The following is a 14785-nucleotide window of genomic DNA, read 5'->3' as shown; positions in this document are numbered from 1 at the left end:
GATGATACACAGGGATGTGTTATGTAATGCAAAATAAAAGAAATGACTTTTTCTTAGAAAAGAAATGTTTCTTTATTCCTTTTAAAGGACGTTATTTTAACTTTCTAATTTGAGACATTCAGATGCTGGTTTCTAGCCAGTCCCATGCTGTGCTGATGGATGGTGGCTACTGTGGCTGTGGACATATTGCATTGAGAGTATGCAGTTTGGGTGTATAAAAAAGGCGAAAGTACATCACAGCAGCATCACGTTGTCTGAAAAACTGAATGCATCAGACCCCTAAATTAGTAGATAAACTATCTACTATTATTTTTTTAAATGAGTAAAATAAAACGGGAGTAAAATTCTCAAACTTTAAGACCACAATAAATGATGAATAAGTCAGTCTGATTATTATGACCCCTACTGTTGCTGTTTCTGAGTCAGATTTAATGCCTTATAGAGTATCTAACCTGGAAAAAGGGAAAAGGGGCTTCTTATAATTATTGCTTTATAACCTTATTCAGTGCTTTAACTAGAAAATAAGGCAGTCACATGAATCAGAAAGCTGCGTATTATAAGATACAGAGTAAAATATGTTTACAATCAGGCAGAACGTACAATACAAAACATGGCTCATGTTTGTTGGTGTAGCCTAGCGAATGGTTCGCAGGACTGCATAACAATCATGTATACTGAGCCTTTCAGTAGCACCTTTAAGATTGTTAGCATCAGTACTGGCTGAGCTTAACATCATGAACCACATGGTTCCGGCTTCAGCAGCAGGTCCATCATCATTCCACATGAGGTTGTGAGACAAGCTCATGTACGTAGAAGATGCAAGTGAAGAAATGGGAGGTGAAAGCTGCTCTGAAGGCAGTGGAGGGAAAGAAGAGGACCAGGAAGACAGTGATAGATGGAGCAAAGCAAAACAGTGTCTGCAGATGAACCAGGAATATATGGCCAAAGAAGCCTTTTTGCTATTTAGAGGGTAAATTAACATCATATATTACCTTTGTCCCATACTGTAGGAAAAGTTTGTGTGAGAACTTTTGATCTACATAGGGACTCACCACGAGGGTTTGTACATAGGGCCCAGAAGTTCATACTACGACCCTGCACAGACTACAGCTGGATGCTGCTGCAAATTTTAGTATTGATCTGATACCAAGTGAAGTATCGTCAATACCGATATGATACAGATTTTTGTTTGAAAATCTAACAATCATTTAATGATTTACCTTCAATTATTGATCATGATTATAACAAAAACAGTTTTTATCAACAAACTGAGAAATGTAAGCTTTTGTTTGTAAACAATAGAAAACATAAACAATGTAACAAAACAGTAAAAATAACTCTGTTATTACCTTTTATCGCACAATTTTTTAAGAAAAATAAAGTTAAAGCAAAACCTACTATAGTTTGGCTCTCATTCACATTCTTTGGCTTTTTGCCCCCAAAGCCCCCTGCAAGAAAAATATCAATCTCATCGCGCTGGTATGGATTAAACTAGCCTTGCTGTCCATACTATCAGGATTTCATCCGCCAGCCCTAGCATGGAATTACACTGCTGCAAAAGGAGAAGATTATAATTATGAATGTTGGTATCTTTGAAAGGACAAACAGGTCTAACCAGCGGCTCTGCTGTCTCAGCTGCTGTTAACTGTTAGCTTCTGTTGTGGCAACACTGTGCAGCAGCCGGTGTGCTCACGCTGGCTGGTGGTAGCTGTATGTGGTCCAAACAATCCAAAGCAGTTTGATCTTTTACTGTCAGAGACAAAGATGTCACACGTTGATCAACAGGAACTTTAAACAATCCACGATGCACGAGGGTCGGTTTGTTTGGTATCTTTTGTTCACTGGAGTTTCTGTTCAGAGGGGAGTAATAGAAAAAATGAGCAGTTATTTCATTTTCATTTTAAAATGAAAAAACTAACAAATTTGATAAAAAGGCATTTTTCTTTTTAAAATTTTTTTAGTGATTTTATTTTTTGTTCTAAAAACTATGAAGTGAAAATCTAGCAATTTTATGTATATATATATATATATATATATATATATATATATATATATATATATATATATATATATATATTTGTTAATTCCAATCTAACAGCTAAAAAAAAGCCTTGTATTTCATTTTGCTTTTGTTTGTTGTTTTTATTTTTAATCAAAAGCTTCTGAGAGGAAGCGATGGTTTATGTGGGCGAATCACAGAGAGGCTCTGTGGTCAACAGGTTTGGGTCAAAGAGAGTAAACCCCCATTTCCACCAACAGGTCTGGCTTGGTACGGTACGATTGACGCACTGCAATTAGTTGATTGGCCTAAGCCACCATGTTCAAATATACAGTGGATTTTTTGTTGTTTAAAGCCACAAAAGCCACAAACTGCTGGATGTCCACCATCCTCATCCATAGTTTGTGGGTCACTTTGTTTTTTGTAGGAGTTCGAGGCACGCTTTGTGCAGCTATGACATTGTACTATAACGTCAGAGCTGACGAATCGGTCAGTATGGCTGATACCCCGCCTACATAATGAGGGTACGGCTGCTGTAGAAAAGCAGAGATCAGGGTTTAGTAAAGCAAACCATCATGTCCAGAGCCAGACCCCCTTGGTGCAAACATGGTTTTTGGTTCTGGCAGAGCAGAGCGTAGAATGTTAACTAGAACTAATTTTTTCATTCATTCATGAATGAATAATTTTACATAGTAAAATCTTTTGAATGAATTTTAAACCTGTCCTGTCCAGCATGGTAGCAAACAGAATGACGGTCTGGCTGCTGTGTTGTGCCGAACAAATTTGCTTTGCCAAGGGGAGTCTTATGGGTATAAGGCTCCTCTTGATAATCTGATTCATTTATTTATTTACTTACTGTTGAATTGAATCATGGAATCTATATAATCTTGCTGGACCTGACTGGAGGGGACAGAAAAAGAAGGAAGACAGCAAAAAGAAGCAAAAAGGAAAGAAAAAAGAAGAAAGAAGAGACAAAAACACCACAGACAAAAGGACACGACCCGTCAAGCCACACTATTACCAAACTGTTACACCTGCACATGAACACACTAGAAAGTTTCCAACGATTTTCCTGAAAAACAGAGCTGCCAGTGGTTAAGAGTTCTTAAAATCAAATCAAAAGTACGTATCACAACAACAACTGAAGTACCAGATACACACTCACAGAGAAATAACAAAATTATCTCAGAGTTTAAACCCGCTGGACAACTCAGTGACTGTCAGCATGCAGAGGATGAGGAATGAGGGGTGATCAGTGATGAAGAGTGGTGAGTGAGATCGTGCAAATGCGACCACGCCTCTACAGAGGCCAGATGCAGACCAGGGCAGTCCAGAGAACTGGGCCATCAGCAGCAACCACAGAGCACGAACCCAAGCCACCCCAGCCCAAAGACGACCCAGCCCCACCTGGAAGGTGGCAGAGGAGACACCCAGCCAGCGCCCCCCGTGGTCTTGGGCCACAGGCCCCAGTGGGCTAAGTTCGGCAGCTGCCGGCCCTGCCAGGGACCGGCCATCCAGTGCGGCCCGAGTGAAGGGCCCAGGGTCCCAAGAGCCCAGAGGCAACCCCCTATCCCCCAAGACAGAGGGCCCGCACCATGCTCAGGAGAACCAGGCCCCCCCCAGACAACCACCCGGCATGGGCCAACACCCAACCCAATGTTCCAGCTTCACACCTCGGGAACCAAGGCACCATCGACCCCCCCTCCCCCAACCTCCACCCACTCCAGCCTTCACTCTATATAACCCTTCACACTAACACAAATCTGGTACCCACCACCACCACCCATCACATCCTACTTAGATGCGACAGACCGGACATCCCCCAGGGCCAGCAGCCCATCAGTGTGGTCAGTCTGGGTCCTGGCTCCCTGCATGACGTGCACGCCTCCTAAGTCCCTGCGTGTGTGTGAGAGAAAGCAGGAAAGAAGAGGGGTCTGGGGATGAACCATCCAGAGGGGATGGACTTCACTCTGGATGGTGAATTTCTGGTTGCACTAGGCACCCCTGCTCCCCAGGATATCCCCCAGGGCAAGACAAGCCGAGAGCAGCATTCCCCCACGACCGGGCCACACAGCGACCGCAGCCAATGACCCACCACCACACACACATGCCTAGGGAGGAAGGAGAGGAGGGGGAGGAGGATAGCAGGAGGGCCCAGACCCACGGCACACCACCCCCGGCCCAACCAGGCCTCCCCCCACAAGTGCATGCCTTTTGAGTGCCATGTGCCTGGGATTATATACATTTGGCACAAAAATTCAGGAGATTTTCGTTAGGTGGATTAATTCTTAGTTGTAAGAAGGCTTCATGGCAAAAAATCTTACATTGTTAGAGAGACTATTTATTTCCCTTTTACATGGTGCAACATTTGTAAAGGAAATGCTCTAAACCTCTTGTGTTAGTTTTCTGTTACCATTAGGGGAGGCAGCAGCTCAGGTGTTAGAACGGATCATTCAATAACCGGAAGGTCGGTGGTTTGATTCCTACTCCCCCTGGCCTTGGGCAAGACACTTCACCCTGTGTGCATCGCTGGTGTATGAATATGGATGAATGTTCGGTGGTGGTCGGAGAGGCCGTAGGTGCGGATTGGCAGCCACGTTTCTGTCAGTCTGGCTCAGAGCAGCTGTGGCTACACAAGTAGCTTATCAATGGATACGATGTAAGAAGCGTTTCGGGTGCCCTGAAAAGAGCTATATAAATATAATCCATTCTCATTATCTGTTATGTTAATGGCTCGGTATTGACATGTGTCTTAAATCAGCAGTAAAATATAAAAATAAAATAAAATAAAATAAAATAAAATAAAATAAAATAAAATAAAATAAAATAAAATAAAATAAAAATTATCTGTCATCTAATTTCTTTTTTGTCTATTGGTTACCTTGTTGGGCTTCCTTATCTGGGAAAATATTGATTTTAATGTTTTTGGTGTGGGCTTTATTGTCAGTTCGCTTCTCAGTTTCTACGAAAAAAAGATGGTAAAATGAACCTCAAGAGAAACATGTAAAAACATAAAAGGTTGTTGTGTCGCCTGATTATTACTGAGCGGTATTAGAACACATTTCTTAAATAAATTTGTTTATTTACTTTTTCTTTTTAATATTAACTGTTTTAATATTCAGTGTTACAGGTCAGTTTGAACCCATTTACATATGCTTTAAAAAAAGGGATAAAATGTGGGTTTTTTCAGCCCTTTTTATCCTTTCAGTTTCTCAAAGCAAGGATGCCTTTTTTTTTTTACTGACATTGGCATAAAAAGCTCAAAACATGTCTTTATGTCATTGAATCCAGGAATAACAAACCTTGTGATTCCAGGAGTCATTTTGAAGACAAGTGCAGCTGCTGACACACCATGTGCATCATAACCTCCAACAGATTTTACTGTCTTTGGATTCCAATCATTTACGGGGAGCAACTTCACTAACAGTAACTTTCTCTTCACACTTATCAGATGTGTCTTGATTCTCCTCATTGTCTTCCTCCTCAGAAAGCCACTCATCCATACAGCTTTTTTACTTATTTTCACCAATAAATATTATCCAGAACGTGGCTCACTGAAAATGTTCTTCTCATTTTTGCATAATGCAAAGTGGAGATGTCCACTCTGCAAGTCACCATTTCTAAACTGAATGCTGGACATGCCCAGCTTTGTGTGTTTTGTTTGTGTGCAGTTATGCAGGAAAAAACATGTAAAAAGAGAATCCTTTAAAGCTCCAATGATTGGGAGCAGAGCAGGCTACCAATGTACTGGATGCAATTATTGCTTTATAATCATATTTTTACAACTGGGTCAAAACTGACCCTAACAACACAAAGGTTATAATTTCAAGAAGAGTGTTTTATCATTTAGAGAAAAAACTTTTTATTTATTTATTTTTTGCTTTTATTTTGATGAAATAGAGGTTTCTAACAAAGTCAAAAGCCTTGGTGCAGTTCATGTGGTTCTTTTATTCCTTTAAACCCTAAAAATGGGTCGGCACCTACTTTTAACACAAGAAGAAAGTTAAGTTGAGAATGTGGATTGCATCAATGAAAAACTTGCCAAATTCTCTTCTGCGAATGCCAAACTGCTTATATTGCTGTTGTTATGAGCTCCTGGTACCAAAGCTGCTGACAATCGGGGGCTTAACTAGCAGCACCTGAGAGCTTGGTCCCTACATGGACTGTATAAATACAATCCATTACTGCAGCCAGCTGAGATCGTAGGGTCAAAGCATGGAGAAAACACAGAGAACACTATGCTGATTGCTGCACTGATACTGTAACAACGTTTGGTGGAGTTGTGAGGCACCATCTCCCTTAGTGGAAAAGAAAGGCTTGTCATCCACAATGCAGAGACATATGAAATTCTGCAACCAGCTGCAATCCCATTTCTCCACAGTCTGGGCCCAAACTATCCTCAGAGACTACTTCCAGAATTTGGGAGTGGAGATGATGGAACTGCCTGTCTACGGTCCTGAACCTAACTCCACTTAACAGTTTGTTTATGCCAACTGTACACTGAGTGATCAACACAACCACACTGGCGGACTTTTTATTGTGCTGGTTGAGGAATGGTGTGCCATCCCAACTCAAAATGTATCCAAAGTGGTAACAAAGGGAGCTAAGTCAAGATAGCCCAACCTTTTAGACGAGCTGGAACGAACGTCTCTAGATTTACATGGGGGCGGCATGGCTCAGTGGGTAGAGTGGTCGTCCTGTAGTCCAAGGTTTGATCCCGGCCAGGAGAGTTCATGTCGAGGTGTCCCTGAGCAAGACACCGAGCAAATAATTGCTCCTGATGGTTGTGGTTGAGCGCCTTGCATGGCAGCTTCCGCCATCAGTGTGTGTGTGTGTGTGAGAGAGAGAATGTGACGTACATGTACAGCGCTTTGGATAAAAGCGCTACATAAGTACAGACCGTTTACCATTTATTTTGAAGGAAGTGAAACAGGCGGAAGTTTCTTTTATTTTGAAGGTTATGAACGGATACTAGTTTTTTGTTTCTATCATACGGAACACAGGCTGTTTGATGTAAAAACCCACTCTGGTTTGTTTGTGTATTTATTGTATTAAGAAAAAGCAGCCTGTAAGGGAAGAGAAGCCATCAAACGGTCTGATCTGCGCAGACATGAGCGTCACTCTGGATATTAGACTGAAAAGAGCAAACAAAGTGTATCATGAGGGGGTAAGTTTACTCATAGTCACCAAGTAACCAGCTTGTGTAGCCTGTTCAGCTAACGCTACCCATTCTCTTAGGATCTAGTCAGAAAACCAGTTTAGTATAATCACACTAGCAGCTTGGTACTTAGCTGCTCGCGCTCACATGACCAGCAGCTGGTTGGTGGGTGTTTCGGTAAATTCTGTCACCCGTCAGATTCCGTGCCGTCAGTGGACCACAATCAATATTTTAAGGCATTATTTGTCATTATACATCAGAGGATTGTTGTACCTCCATTCACAAAATGAAAAACACTGAAGCAAAAAGGCATGAGAGCAAGCTGGTTGGAGAAGTTGTCATCTTCAAACTGTTTGCTAAAAATGCTAAACACGTCAACTCACCATGTTCAAAACACCATGCATATGAAGCGCATCTTTGTTTATGTAAAGTCAAATCTGTACTATTAGATATTAATAGTACAGATATTAATAATAAAATCTAGAATCAGACTGGATGTAGTATGAATGTTACCCCCTCTTATGCATCCATGAGCCAGTTCAAGAAGCGAAACAAACACTTGATTTTCACACGGTGCAGGACGAAGAAGGTTTTCACAGTTATTAGGTTTATAAACTTACTGCTATATGTTTAAGATTTATGTGTATTATGTAAATATTATCATTAGTTGTACCTGTGAACATGTTAAAACAGGAAGTGAACTGGGACTTTGGCTGTAAAATGGATTAAGGGGGAGGATTAAACAAGCTCTTGCTTCTTCCTACTCCCTTTTGACTATGTTTAGTATTATTCCATGTAATATGTAATAATTCCAGGTATGCTAACATTTTCAAAATTAAGTTGCATTCATTCATTCCAAGTTATGCAGCCCACTGATGGGTTACTTATTCCTGCACGTATTTGGATGCATATTGCAAATAAAATAAGATGCTGAGTATTGCTGAAAGTCCAAAGATGAGCTGTTGGAAGCAGAGTTCAGGGTAATACAGGTGGTGCTGGCTGTGGTTTGGACTGAGACAGTGGGCAGGACCTCACAGTGTTGTGTGTGCAGGAAACTGTGGCTGGTGTGGTCATGCTGTTGTGTAAGGAACCCATGCAGCATCATGGCATCTCTCTCAGCATGGAGGGGCTAGTCAACCTGCAGCTGAGCTCCAAGAGTGTCGGGGTCTTTGAAGCTTTCTATAACTCTGTGAAGGTGAGCAGCGAGCTCTCTGGTGCTGAATCACTTCCACTCTTTGTGCCCATATGTGACTCATTGTCACATCTTTAAGTTAAGTCTGTATCTTTGAAATAAATGTACTGTTTTGGAGTATGAATCAGTGTGATGTGTTGCAGCCCATCCAGCTGATCAGCAGCAACATTGAAGTAGCCAAAGCAGGAAAAATCCCAGGAGGCAAAACCGAAATCCCGTTTGAGTTCCCTTTGCACACAAAAGGCAACAAAGTGCTGTACGAGACTTACCACGGCGTGTTTGTCAACGTCCAGGTGAGTTTGCATCCACGACCGGACCTGCAGGTAGACACACGTTCTGGTGTGAGACTGTGGCGACTTTCATACCTGCAGTTCAGCTTGTTTGGTCTCAACAAGGAAACAAAAATGATAAGATTAGGATGAGATTTTTATTAACAGGTGAACCAAATGGATGAGTAAAAAAAATGTCTAAAAATAGTTAAAAGACAACATTTAAAAGGTTTAACCTCAGAATTTGTTTCATTCTTTAGAAGTCTAGTATGATTTTTTTTTTTGTAGAAATTGTTTAATGAGACACAAATCTGGATTTTAAAAGCCTGTGATCACCATCTCAGTTACAGATGTCAGTCTGTGGTGGAAATCACAACTTGGCTCAGGAACACTTATAAAAACCTCAATTTTAAATCCGTTCTAGAAATTGTGGATTTGGATGAAGAAGAGGGAGACCATCCACTATTACCAACACACCGTGTAAAACCCAGAGTTTGGGCTGGTACGAGGCCACGTTAATGCACATGGCTTCCATAAAGGGTGGGAGACAGGCCTCAAGAGCTCAGGGAGTAACATTCAGAAGTCAATAGTAACACAAGATACATATCAATTATATTTTCCACCTCTCCCAATAATAAAAATTAAATTAAATTAAACTTTAATCTCGCTCACCTAGCTGAGATGCTCAGGGTCCAAAATAAGATTTGTCTTACTTGCAGATGGTGAATGGAAGGAAACCCAATGAAGCATCATTAATATGAAAATTAACAACGTGCATATTTGGACGGGCCAAAATAAAAGAAAATGATTGGTTATCTGAGAACCACAATCTCACCGGCTTGTAGAGAAGTCTGACTTTTACGGTTTCTGGAGGGATTAAAAAGATCTGCACTCTTCAGCCAAATGTTCTTCAAGAGCCTAAAGTTGTGATTTTTTCCCCACTGACATTTACATTATCTTATCCATTCTTCCTACATCTGTGCCTTATATGTACTTATTTAGTTTTAAGGAGGCTCTTATCAAGAAATTAAACTAGTTGTTTTCTAATTCCATCTGATTTTCTTTTATTAAACTTGATATGTGGCGACATTCTTGAATGTTTAAAAACTTGTAATCTCAGTTAAATTCTGGGTTTAAATGATCATCAAACTGTTTTATTCTAGTTTTATTTAACACCTGTTCCCGGGTTTTCTCTCCAGTACACGCTTCGCTGTGACCTGAGGCGCTCGCTGCTCGCCAAAGACCTGAGCAGAAACTGTGAGTTCATCGTTCACTGCCAGGTGAGCAAACATCTGCCCCATAGCTGAACTTTACTGATAAGATGAACTTTTCTGATCTTAAGCTTAAACTTTTTTGCTGCACTTTTAACTTTTCACTCTTTTCTGGAATAAAATGTCAGATTTAGTTAGATCCTCTTTGATTTTCAGCCACAGAAAGCTAAAATTGTTCCCACTCCGGTCAACTTCACCATCACTCCCGACACCCTGCAGAACATCCGTGAGGTGAGTTTATCTTTTTTAAAAGCTTAATTTAAATCAGACCTGAGGGGATGAACATCTTTTTTCAATCTCCAGAGGGGTTCACTGCCCAAGTTTCTGATCAGAGGTCATTTAGATGCCACCAACTGTGTGATCAGCCAGCCGCTGACCGGAGAGGTGGTGGTGGAGAACTCAGACGTCCCCATCAAGAGTATAGAGCTGCAGCTGGTTCGAGTGGAGACCTGTGGTGAGTTCATACTGTCGGAGGACTGCCGTTAGCGCAGCTGCAGAGACGCAGCTTTCCTCAGTGTCAGCTGTGTTCAGGTTGCGCTGAAGGATACGCCAGAGATGCCACAGAGATCCAGAACATCCAGATAGCTGAAGGCGACGTCTGTCATGGCCTCCCGATTCCCATCTACATGGTCTTCCCCAGATTGTTCACCTGCCCAACACTGGAGACCACCAACTTCAAAGTGGGTCAGTAAAACCTTCCTGTGTGAGATGACGTTTCATTCCCTGGTGTAATACACACTCCCACAGCTGCAGGACGTCAGTATCTTGTGTTTGTCTTTCAGAGTTTGAAATCAACGTCGTCATCGTGCTTCATGACGACCACCTGATCACAGAGAACTTCCCTCTGAAGCTCTGCAGAGTCTAAACATGTAATCAGCTCACTGCAGGCCTGCCAACAAACTCCACACAGGGATGGGACCAGGTCCAGGTCTGCTCCACTACGGCGATCTGGAGCCGTTTACCATGCACCAGCTCCTAGGAAGCTTCTCAAGTGGACCAAGGAGACAGAAATACACGAAACAAGGCAGCGGAAGATGTTAAAACCCGAGTAAAGATCACAATGACAAATTATTTACAGCTCTTTTTTCCTCTGCTCCCGGGAAGCCATCGAACCCTGCAGGCGAATCTTCACCAGACCAGTTCGACCTGCTCCTGTCTCCCGTTTTCAGGAACGCTTTCAAGTCAACAGATCAAGTTTGTAAATGTTCCTTAATTTAGAGAAGTTTTGTATTAATGATATTTTGAAGGCGTGGACTGAAGGACGTATTTACTTTTGTATGGGTGGATTAAATGAGATCAGTCAGAAGTGCTTTTACTTCTTTAATTGAACCTTTTTCAGCAAAGCCAATGACGACAAGCTACTGCAGGAAGGCAGTTAACAGTTTAAAATAAAGCATAATAAAACATTAAAATGATCCAACTGGCTAGCCTGAAGTTTGGTTATTACCAATTTTTATCTTAATCTTCATTTTAAAAGTATAAAATCCAATATGTGGAGTTCTACATTTGAACTTTTAACCACACTTAAATCTGATGGTTCCTTTACTTCGCAGCAACATTTGGACAGAAGAGTGTCTGTAACCTGCTGCTATGGCAGAGACGAGCATACAGGACATGAGCGCCAACACACTTTTATTTCTTCAGGGTATAAACTGCTGCCTCCCTGCACACACACACACACACACACACACAGATGAAGCCAAAGCATCACATTTGAGCGAAGATCAGTAAAAAGAAAAACAAAGCAGACATGCTGGCTGTGACGGGGTGGGTGGGGGGGTAAGACATCATGGAGCTTGGCGTCTCCTTCCAGAGAGGGCGGGGAACTCTTCAGGCAGCAGTGCATGATTTCTGCAGGTGGGACAGGTGTTCTGCTCCCTCAGCCAAGACCTGATACACTGAACACAAGCAAAACTCCACATTAAAGCTGGAAACAAGCATCCATGTTGCAGCTGCACTGCTGTTCCTTCTCACCTCATGATGGAAGCCGTGTCTGCACTCCAGAACGCAGGTTTCATCTGGACTCATGTCTTCATGACAGATGATGCACGGGTCCTCCACATTGAGCTGCAACACCACTCCGTTAGATCCAACCACAACACCACACACCTGAACAATGATTGAACCGTGTGCTGCTGGAATTACTCGCAGCACCGAAGGTGTGCAAGTCCGCTGCTGAAAACGGCTTCTTGTGTTTTAGTAACATTTACCAAAAACAGCGGAGCATATTTTAAATAGAGTTTAAAGGCAGTGTTGAATATGAAATTATAGGAAAGTTTTACAACCCTACTTCATGAACTGAATTTGGAAACTGCGTATAAACCTTAAATACATCTGGACTACAGGAAGTTTAAGTAAAAGGACTTTCAGAGGATCTTTTCTCTGACGAAGTTCATTTCCACGGCAGGAATCTGCAGACACGTTTTCCTCTAAATCGCCTCTGAAAGTGAGTTCCCACTTTTGAGATGACCAGAGGGCTCAGAACGTTTCTGATTGGTTCAGTTGTCCTAGTTTCATGTCTTCATGTTCAATCCTCACTAGAACTTGTGAAAAAAAAAAGTTCATATCAGCTTAACTAGATGGTGACGGAGCAGCCGTTGTGAGGAGAGAATCTAGAGTAACTGAGTTTTCCTGGTTGCTGTTACACATCATTTTTCTTGCTGTCCTGACTGTAATTCAGCTCAGTCCTGCAGTGAAACAATCGTTTAACTGAAATTCATCTCGTTTCTGTTCTTAAACAGGTGTTCAGTCTGTCCATTAAGAGATTAGAAGTACTCCAGTTAATGTGCCTGAAGATGTTTGACTTACTGCGTTGGGATTTCTGGCTCTCTGGGGTCCAAGTGGCTGCCAGACTGGAGCAGAGTTTACCAAAGGAGGGGTAGCGCGCTGAGCTGGACTCCTGTGACCCGCGACCTTGGCTCTGGCGGAACTAAGCCTCTCCTGAATGGACAGAAAAACGGCCAGAGTGATTATTTCCAGAGAAAAAGTTTGACTTCCACTTTTTTAAAAAGAAAAAAAGTTTAGCTGTGTATAAGTTTAGACTAATAAAAACCTCCACCTACCTGATGGTCCAAGATCAGCTGGGTCACACCACCAACCACATCCTGCAGCGCCATGCTGCTGAGGCTTCCACCTTTGGATGATCGCAGCTCCTGAACGTACTTCATCAAATCCGATCTGAACAAACGAAGCGAACAGATTTCTTCATTTTGAAATAAAATGTAACCTCCGTTTGGTTTGTAGTTTAATAACCTCGAACATGGCCGACCCCTCAGAGGGGGGAGGCTTTGCGTGTGTTGGTGGACAGTTAACAGGTCGGTGTTACCTGGTGTAGTCGGGGAACATGGAGGTCAGAGCCTCCATGGCTTTTTCAAACACGGTGCTGTGTGCAGGCTCCTGCTTCCTGACGGCAGGTCGATGCTGCATCTGAGGCGGAGCAGCTGAAGCCTCGGCTGCAGGTGGAGCAGAGTGCTGGACGGGTGGAGGAGGGCTGGGAGTTGCCCGAGCTGCAGGCTGAGGCATAAACTCTTTGGCTGCGACTGAGAGCTGCAACATCCACACACAAGGAAAGAGCTCAGGTTTCTGTAGGTTTACTTTTAATTAGACTTTGCCAAATATGATGAGTGAATCAGCTGCACAGCTGACTGAAGAGACTTCCACTCGTATTCACATCTTAAAAACAGGAAGACTCCTGACATGAAATGTTGGTGCAGTTAAGAGAAACAGGCCTATTGCAAAGGAGGAGCTGCCATTCATTACATTCATGGGTCTCATGATTGTTGAAACAGACACATACTGGTCTTAATGCTGGAGCTGCAGGCTCAGACTGGCTGCTGCTACTGGCTGGAGGAAGCTCACACACTCTGCTGCCGTTCTTCACTTGATCAGCCTGCTCCTTGTAGTGTTTCTGTGGATCAAGATGCATCTTAAGATTCAGCAAAGGTTTAAATTAGCTAAAATACATTTAACTGACATCACTTACATTTTAATGTCTGAATATTAACATTAAGCATAAAACTGAAGAATGTTTCAAGCACAGAAATTTGACTTTTTCTCTCCATTATGACAAGTTTAAGAAAAAGATTGACTGCTGCAGTTTTAGTTCTCTGTGAAACACGGGGAAAAAAAACAAACCCTAAAATAATAAAAAATTATTTGTGTGCAAAACCTCAAATATAAATGACCTCCTAATAAAAGAAAAGATGTGATTTTCCTTAAAAAAGTCCATGTTCAACAACACGCTTCATCTGGCTTTTCCCACCTTGAACCTCCAACTGAAAAGCAAGCTAATGTGTAACAGGATTCTTTTCCAGAATCTAAAAAACACACACGGTTCGGGTCATTGTGTTGAAGAGTGAAATCGCAGCTTCTGAGCAGAAACCTGAAGCTTTTCAGCCAAATGTGAATCTGGTATTTGGAACTGTTCACAATTTCCTCCGCCTTGACATAAGCCAAGCAATCCCAAAGCATGACACTGCCGCCACCGTGCTTCACCATATTATTTAGATGATTAAAAGTGTTTGTCCATCTGTGTTGTCTAACCTTTCCCTCAAGCTTTTGGCAGACTGGGTGTATTTTTATTTTAAATTGTAGCAGGGCTTTCATGTTTTTTTAAAGCCTCTCTCTGGCGACCCTTCCCCGTAGTCCACATGAGAATACATGAGATTTCCACGTGTAGAAAACAATCAGTACTTGACAGAAAGGGTGTCCACACTTACGCAACCAGCTCATTGTACGTTGTTTTTTATCTTATTACATTTTCTCCCTTAAGATCTGTTTTTCAGTAAAATTGTATATAGATCACATTAAATGTGGATAAAATTAGGAAATTTTTTATTATGCTCTCATCTTTTAACATAATAAAGGCCTGTTATTTTAACAGGGTGTCAGCACTTT

The 14785-nt window shown here is 42.0% G+C and overlaps 2 protein-coding genes across 3 annotated transcripts in view; one reads left to right on the top strand and one right to left on the bottom strand.

Moving 5' to 3' along the window:
- Nucleotides 1–6977: 6977 nt before the first annotated feature.
- vps26c (VPS26 endosomal protein sorting factor C) lies at nt 6978–11192 on the top strand. Its single transcript, XM_042007866.1, has 8 exons — nt 6978–7166; nt 8209–8352; nt 8493–8642; nt 9818–9898; nt 10046–10120; nt 10193–10343; nt 10421–10573; nt 10672–11192. The coding sequence occupies exons 1-8, from the start codon at nt 7110–7112 to the stop codon at nt 10752–10754; spliced, it is 894 nt and encodes a 297-aa protein (XP_041863800.1). The 5' UTR covers nt 6978–7109; the 3' UTR covers nt 10755–11192.
- A 345-nt stretch (nt 11193–11537) lies between these two features.
- ttc3 (tetratricopeptide repeat domain 3) overlaps nt 11538–14785 on the bottom strand; it is a 37111-nt gene continuing 33863 nt past the window's right edge. The window contains exons 41-46 of one of the 2 annotated variants that reach the window (XM_042007863.1): nt 13686–13796; nt 13215–13435; nt 12952–13066; nt 12698–12829; nt 11864–11956; nt 11538–11787 (exon numbers count right to left, since the gene is read on the bottom strand). In XM_042007863.1, the coding sequence (XP_041863797.1) occupies nt 11677–11787; nt 11864–11956; nt 12698–12829; nt 12952–13066; nt 13215–13435; nt 13686–13796 (783 nt within the window). In that variant the 3' untranslated portion in view covers nt 11538–11676. The remainder of the gene's footprint in view (nt 11788–11863; nt 11957–12697; nt 12830–12951; nt 13067–13214; nt 13436–13685; nt 13797–14785) is intronic. The other variant, XM_042007864.1, reaches the window with a different exon arrangement.

Source organism: Melanotaenia boesemani, chromosome 15, assembly GCF_017639745.1.
Source record: "Melanotaenia boesemani isolate fMelBoe1 chromosome 15, fMelBoe1.pri, whole genome shotgun sequence".
NCBI lineage: Eukaryota > Metazoa > Chordata > Actinopteri > Atheriniformes > Melanotaeniidae > Melanotaenia > Melanotaenia boesemani.
This window is presented reverse-complemented; position numbering and strand designations above follow the sequence as displayed.